At 40.9% G+C, this 7,889-nt stretch overlaps 1 protein-coding gene across 1 annotated transcript in view; it reads right to left on the reverse strand.

Moving 5' to 3' along the window:
* Window positions 1-5,101, reverse strand: part of RFC2 (replication factor C subunit 2) — a 9,503-nt gene extending 4,402 nt beyond the window's left edge. The window contains exons 1-5 of the mRNA XM_026656616.1: window positions 5,037-5,101; window positions 3,880-3,921; window positions 3,358-3,464; window positions 2,253-2,354; window positions 1,459-1,559 (exon numbers count right to left, since the gene is read on the reverse strand). Of these exons, the coding sequence (XP_026512401.1) occupies window positions 1,459-1,559; window positions 2,253-2,354; window positions 3,358-3,464; window positions 3,880-3,921; window positions 5,037-5,087 (403 nt within the window). The 5' untranslated portion in view covers window positions 5,088-5,101. The remainder of the gene's footprint in view (window positions 1-1,458; window positions 1,560-2,252; window positions 2,355-3,357; window positions 3,465-3,879; window positions 3,922-5,036) is intronic.
* Window positions 5,102-7,889: the final 2,788 nt, after the last annotated feature.

Genomic DNA, 7,889 nt, shown 5'->3' on the forward strand with positions numbered 1-7,889 from the left:
GAAGCTGCAGAGGAGTTGTTTTTTTGCAGTGTAGACATACCCTTAGATTCTGGCCACAGAGCTCTTCAACTGAGACCAAAGGCCAGGTCTCCGGCAAGCTAATACAAAGGCCAAATTTGGTTCTGAAATGTAACTGTGACTGGGTGTTCACCCCATACCAGCCTTGACAGGGTTAATGAGGCAGAGAAGGGGGCCAATTAACTGGATAGGGTACATCCTGAGGGGAATTAGGCTGGATAAGCACACACATACCCCCACTCCCACCCCCACCGGGAATAAAGCTCAGCTGAGAAGGAACAGGTGAGGCTATGAAAAAGGCAGGAAGCTGGCAGCAGAGAGGGGCTGCAGCATAGAGGCAGGCAGTCACTCTCTAGCTGTTGAGAGGGAAAGGAGGAAACCAGGGGGAGAATAGAAGCCCTGAAGGAAGCGTGTACCCAGAGGAGAGTGGAAAAAGAGGCTGATAGAGGCAAAGTAGGAGCAGCCCAGGGAAACAGTAGCAAGGTTTGGAACTGTGCAGATGTTGGCTGCTGGTTGTAGGATCCCGGGGCTGGAACCTGGAGTAGTGGGCAGGCCTGGGTTCCCTACCAGCCACTGGGGAAGTGGCACAGACCAGGCAGAGGAGCTGTAGACTACCAAGGACAGTTGTCCAGTGGGACTTTGATACCCCAGAAGGGGAGGACTAGAGCAACCTGGCTGAAGGGCCAAGTCATGGAGAGAGAGGTGGTCGGGTGTGTGAACAAGCAGCAGAAGAGGGCATAAGACTGGGAGGAGCTAATGTCCAGAGCAGTCAGGAGGAGGTGCCCTAACAGTGAGTGAACCCTGTGACAGTGTCCAAAATAAGACACCCTTGTTTTATCAATCTAGACTTAACTGCCCCTATGAACAGAACAATCTGACAGCACCTTATATAATCCACCATGCAACAGTAGTTAACATAACCTTGCAACTTTAAGTATATTTAGAGGGAGCCGAACAATGGGATAAAACATTTTACTTAGATCATCTAACTTCTGATATAGTTTGTATCTGTCTGTGCTAAGTTTTCTCCTCCTTAACTATGAGAATAGGTGGTCAGAGAGTTTACTCCAGTGGAATGTGCTTAACTTTTGAGAACATGGGTGCTTATAGGTAGCTAGATTTTTTTTCAAGGGGGGTGATGAGCACCTACACCTTCTTGTGGTGTGCAGACAGATGCTCACCCATCTATGAAAGTCAGGGCACCTTTATTTAAACTTGAAAAGTTTAACTTTACGGAACTGATCAAGATTTGCCTCAAACTCCAAAGTCTTCTACAAAGAAAGTACAAGCAAAGGCAGACATATGGCTATACTTAAGAGACTTTGGGAGCTCCAATCTTGGGGCCCTACCAACACATACTATAACAGTGGCAGGAAGCTAACTGTAAACATGGAAGAGGTGTAATAAAGGTGTATACAGAGACAAGCAGTTTTCTTTTACCTATGATTTTATCTGAGGCATTGCATGCAAGTGCAAAGCGAGTTGTTTTGGAATAAATTTCCATTGTTCTTCGCAATGCTTGCTGTGCTCCATCGGTCATGCTGGGGGTGGGGAAAAAAAAAAGTTACATTGGCTTTTGCCCTTCACTATCTAACATCCAGCTGCAGTCTAATAAATGATTATACCGCCTTCACAGTTTCTATTTATATTAGCTACTGCCTTGTGAATTATTTGATCTTCTGGCTAGGCAACTAGGAAGCTAAGTAGCTTTATCCAGAAACTTACAGGAACAAGTCACCCCCCAATACATACCATTTCTGAATATTCTATAAATATTACACAATTAAAACCAAGCCATCAAAATTTAGAAGAATGATCTCTAGCTGTAGATGCACATGTAGCAATCTTCCCATAACCCCTTTTCATCCAGGAAAGCTAAAATAGAATTATCTACTGCAGGACTATGTATGCTATATCAGTCACCCCTTTTTCAAATGAGAGCTTAGAAATAGCTAGTAAATTGGATGCTATTTTACATCCCATCAAATCCTAAAGTACTTCTCTCAGATACTAAACATTTCTGAAATGCAGCAGCCTCTGTTGGAAGAGAGTCTGAGAAGAGTGCTGTTAAATGGACATCTATTCACAACTAAATTACTTCTGAGAGGCTAGCAAAATACCCTAAACTTGAAATTGGCTTATAATAGAAGCTTTGCATTTTATGCAAGTTATTCAGAACATGGAGGTAGAACACTTCTGAGGGGTTATTTGTGATCAAAAGAAACACAGTGTACCTGTCTGCTTCATCCAGGATGATTATCTTATGCCGACCTTTGGGAAGTGTGACTTTCTGCTGAGCAAACATTTTGATTTTGTTTCTCACAACATCAATGCCCCTGAAACAATAATCTTATTCATTCAATGATCACTCACCAGTTTGTATTTCACATCAATTTAAAGAAAGAAGTGCAACAAATTACATTCCATTAACACAAAATGGACACTATTTACATCTGAGGGGAACTGTAAATAGTTTTGGGGAAAATAAGAGCAAACATTTCATTATCCTTCGATGTTCAGTTTCAGGTTACAAAATTTAGTGTTCTACAGTTACTCAGTAACTGAAGTTAACAATAAAGACCGAACAAATACTTGCACTCTTCCAGCAAAGGTTCTCAAAGCACTTAGAGCCTGAAAGTAATCAGTAGTGAGGCAAGCCCTTACGCACAAAGCAAGCCTTAAAACACCCTTGTGAACCAGGGAAATGACATAGGGAGAAATTAAGTAACTTACTTAAGATCATAAAGGAAATCTCTAGCAAAATCAGGAATATAACCCAGTTCTCCTGCCTATAAGCTTTCGCCACAAAGCAATCTTTAGTATTTGAGTATCAGGCGGTAGCCGTGTTAGTCTGTATCCACAAAACCAACACTGGACTCGTTGTTTTAGTATTTGAGGTTCCTACCACCTATATACCTAAACTCAAATAATCTTTCCTCCGTCACAAAATAAAATTATTTTCCTTTAAATGTTAATGGGAACTTTATGAGCACAATAGACGGAGGAGAGCTCTTTAGGATAAATTTGAGAAATTATGGACAGAAATTAGATTACATAGGACCTAATAATCTGCATGTTTTGCAATTCCATTCCATTCCATTAATATCTATGACGTTCCCAAAACAGGAAGTGGATAATGTCTACAAGAGACCTTAAAACATCTAAGATCACCTAAGTCTTTTGTGGGGAGAGGGAGGCGGGAAGAGACTGAGGAAACAAATATTGGAAATTTTACTAGCATTAAATCTAACAAGCATAGTAGATTTCAAGTAAAAACATTTGAAGTTTGTTGTGTTTCTTCCTTAATTTGAAACTTAGTTATGGAGTTCTCATACACACCTGTCATTTGAAGCATTCAGTTCCAGAACAGCATCCTTTAATGCAGGACCAAGCAGTGCACGAGCCAAACATAAGATACTGGTTGTTTTACCAGTTCCTGGAGGACCCTATGAATACAATGAATTTTAAGTATTATATCATTAAAGTGAGTTGCACTTTCTGGCTACTGTGTTCTGTTAGCAGTAACAAAAACACAGGAATTCCTATACAGACTCATATGAGAAGTCCATGTAGTCTAATATCCTGCTTCCAACAGTACTAGATGCTTCAGAGAAGAGTGCAAGAAACCTTGCAGTTATGGGACAAAACCTAACCCCTTGGAGCATGAGGGTATGTATCTGGGACAATTGTGGATTAAACAAAAATACTGATCTTTTGCTGTATAATTAAGGTCTCCCTTACCAACAGACTCACGGACCAATGCAACTATAGAGAGAGCCTGTTTACCATCCTGAACCGACACCGCCAATAGAGAACAAAAATACAGCAAGAAGAAATATGGTGCAACACAAAAATACTTACAGCAATTATAATATTTGGTACATTTCCCTCCCTTGCAAAAACCTAGGGAAAAAAATAAGTGATTACTTTGCCAGAAAATTGGAGAGTAATTCCTACATACTACCATTTTTCATAATTGGAATTAAAAACTCCTCATTCACTTCCTCCCCTCTTACTTTAATTTTTACCCCACCTTATCATTTTCATACGTCTTACTTGAGAGAGACAGTAAATAAAGAAATCTTTCAATGGACCCCCTTCTGTTTGTGGAAGATACAAACTTGTGAGCTTCACAGAGCTCTTCTTCAGGTCCCTTACTTACTTCAGGTTTCCTTACTTGATCCTTTATATTAATGCTTTGTGTGCAGAGTTCTGTCATACTTAAAACGGTTCATCTAACCTGAGGTTTTTAATATCCTTGCATTTTCCTTCCATCCATTTGAAAACCAACAACATTGTGATAAGTCACTAGCAAATCTGGGAATTGAACTCCGGAATACTGACTACCAGTCCCACATTCTAACCATTAAACAACACTTCCTCTTAGAGTAACCCCCAAGGAGGCTGTTAAAATGGTCATTCCAAATTTCAAGTACACACACACACGACAGAATAGTACAATTTAAATAAGTTGAGTATGTTTATGTATACAAAACTGAGTATAACTTTGTATGACCACAACATCAGTGAACATTTCTGCTACAAACGACAGTAGTTTGTCAGGATGACTACAATGAAAATATTTTTCACCTGACTTAAAACTCTAGAAAAACAACAAATATATCTGTAGGAAGATACAAAGTAAAGTCAGTTGTAATGCAAACTATGTTTAGTAATGATTACAATTAACATGCAGGGCACTAATTTAATGTTCTGAACCACATCAAAACTAGACAAATCGATAATAAGTTTAAATGAATAAACTTTGGCCCTGATTCAGGAAAGCATACTTACTGAAAAGGACAACACTCGAGCACATGCTTTACTCTTAAGTACAGGCTTAAATCCCATTGAAGGAAAAAACATTTGTTTAAGTGATTTCCTGAATAGAGGTAAACGTTAAACTTGGCTTAAATGTTTTCCTGAATTGGGGCTTTAAGCAGAATTGTATAGTAAAACAATACAAAATAAATACAAGATGACAATTTGTTTTTGTTATAAAAAAGCAAACTACATACCTCCAGTCTGCTCACAGTGTCTTCATTCCCAACTATTTCAGATAGCTTCATAGGTCTGTATTTTTCAACCCTATTTAAAAACAAATCCCAAAACATTAGACATATCTAATTTAGATAATATTTTACACAAATCAAAACAGATTAAATTAGTATAAAATAATTGGAAGTGTTTGAAGTTAATGTCTAAATTTCTTGAGGATTTTTGACATCTTCAAAGGAAACTTACATGCAGATTGCTCACGTGATTAAGAGCAAACATTCAATATTTAAAATATATGTCAATATATTAGAACACAGCCATTTGATAATCTTCGGGCTCTGCTAAATGCAAAGGGAGGAGATGCTGATCCTTTGACTGTATTCCTTCACAGTAATTTATCTTACCAAATGACTGTTTATTTCATCATTATAATCTGACTGATTTTTTTGTAAAGGACAAAGAAGGATGATGAGAAATTTATTTAACTGCTGTACACTGATTTGCATACATGACACTTAGGCCCCCCTACCCTGCAACTGATAGCATAAGGCTGAACTGCTGCACTGAACACTATCAATTGCAGGATTAGGGTTTACTCCCTTCGGATAATTAAAAAATGCTGGATTCTAAATAAACATTATATACAAATGCAATGTGGCCTGTAATCCTATGCTGGGTAACAATCTAATTGCTGTCAAGTATCAGAGGGGTAGCCGTGTTAGTCTGGATCTGTAAAAAGCAACAGAGAGTCCTGTGGCACCTTTAAGACTAACAGATGTATTGGAGCGTAAGCTTTCGTGGGTGAATGCCCACTTCGTCGGATGCATGTGACGAAGTGGGCATTCACCCACGAAAGCTTATGCCATTTGTAGGATCAGGGCCATATGAGCATGTCCTCATTTTGCCTAGTTTATACCACAAGCAAGACACCATACTCTGCAAACAGAACTCAGTATAAATATCTGGTAAATAATTTTGGTTCTACCCTCATGCAGAATGACAACAGTGTTTAATGGCCTCTTACACTTATATGGCACTCCTCCTCCTAAAAAATTCCAAAGCATTTGCTAACTTAGAAGAGCACCATCAGTTTAGAACAAACAAAGCCCAAGGCCGTCACACTAAGTATTTAAAAAAATTATTACTACCACAAGTATAGCCCCTACGATTGTTAGAGTAGGAAAACATTAGAGATTCTTATTTTTCAGTTTGTTTACTTTGTGCACATGACAGCATGCTGTCAGTTTCAGTTTACCCTCTTTATTGTCATGATCTGTATTACAGTAGTACCTAGAGGCCTAACTGAGTTCAGGGTCCCATTGTGTTAGGCCCGGTACTAACACACAGTAAGAGACAGTACCTGCCCCAGAGTATTTAAAATGTAAATAGGCAAGGCAGGAGGGGAACACAGGCAGAGAGATGAAGTGACTTGTTCAGGTCAGTGCCTAAGCCTTCTGACACCCAATTCAGTGACCTATTCACTAGACCACAATGCCGTCTGTTGTGCTATTTGGATGTTTGTTTTTTCACAAAACAGAACCATTTAAAAGCTGCAGGTCACAAAAACTGGCAAAGGGACACATAGGCAGGTGTAGTACCTGAAACTTTTAATTATTTATCAAACTGACTAGATTTTGAGTTGATGATGTCCTTTTAAATGATATACAAAGGATAAAGGGATTCCTTCATCCACTTTCTAGGATGGAATGCAACAACTGTTTGCTAGTGTACATCTACACTATCCAACATTTTAGGTATAGGAAAATAACGTAATTATGCAAGTTGGACTTTGGCCACGAGTAATATCCAAGGAGTAATACACTTGTTTTGCTGCAACAGTTTATGGTCATGTACGGAAAACCTTGCAGCGATGTGACTGCTTTAGAGATACCATGTGCATCAGCAAATCACATGTGACAACAAAACTGAACTCTCAAATGGTAGCGCCAGACATGGACTTCAAGCTGCAGGATGGTTTGGGATTTGATCATTTTATGACCTTAATAACTTGTGCAGCTATGCAAATTACAAGAATAATCAATGACCAGAGTACTTGTGAGGGCAAAAAGGAATCATCCACCCTATTTATGGTGTTGCACATCTGGCTATGGGCCTTTTATAATTCTGCCTAGCATCCTTTTCTCAGAAGCATCAGTTACGGGTGATATTGGGCTACACAAACCAGAGATAAGAGAGCAAAATGTATGTTCCCATGGAAGCCACAGGTGCAGAGCCATTACATCTGTCAGTGAAGTGGACTGACAGCCACTAACAATTTTAGCTGGCGCTCTCTAATAGCAGGCAGTGGTGTTTGCATAGCGGCCAGCTCATTACAGCAAGGATGCCGCTCTTTCAGGCTTCAGTTCCATACACTGCGGTGCTTCAGGTCCAGACTTTAATATGCACATGAGCCTTTCCTTATGGATTTGTTGCCACCGTATCTCTGGCCAAAGCTGCAGCCGCTCGCTGTGCAGCAACGCTGGGGTTAGCTGCCTCTCCCCACCCCAGAGCCAGCTGCATGTCCGTGAGGTTGTGCAGGCAGCGGGACATCCCCAGAGCACATAAGGGTGATGGGGGCTAAGGAAGTGTTACATGATATTCAGCGTAATGGGGCCGCACCAGCCGGCCCCAGATGCTGGCAGAGCTGCACCCCCGGTTAAGGGGATCCCCAGGGCAACCCCCCCCCAATCAATAGCAGATCTATCTCCCTCCCTCCTTACTGCAGCTGGGGACCCCCCGTTCCCTCAAGGGGCCCCAGCTGCCAGGAGACCCCAACTCCCCCTCCAACGCCCCCAGATTCCCCCCCCCCCGACAGAGCCAGGCCCAGGCGCGCCCTACAGCCCCCGCCCCCGGGCAATCCCCGCCCGTCTCCC

This window comes from Terrapene carolina, unplaced genomic scaffold (assembly GCF_002925995.2).
Source record: "Terrapene carolina triunguis isolate 2854851 unplaced genomic scaffold, T_m_triunguis-2.0 Scaffold231, whole genome shotgun sequence".
Classification (NCBI taxonomy): domain Eukaryota; kingdom Metazoa; phylum Chordata; order Testudines; family Emydidae; genus Terrapene; species Terrapene triunguis.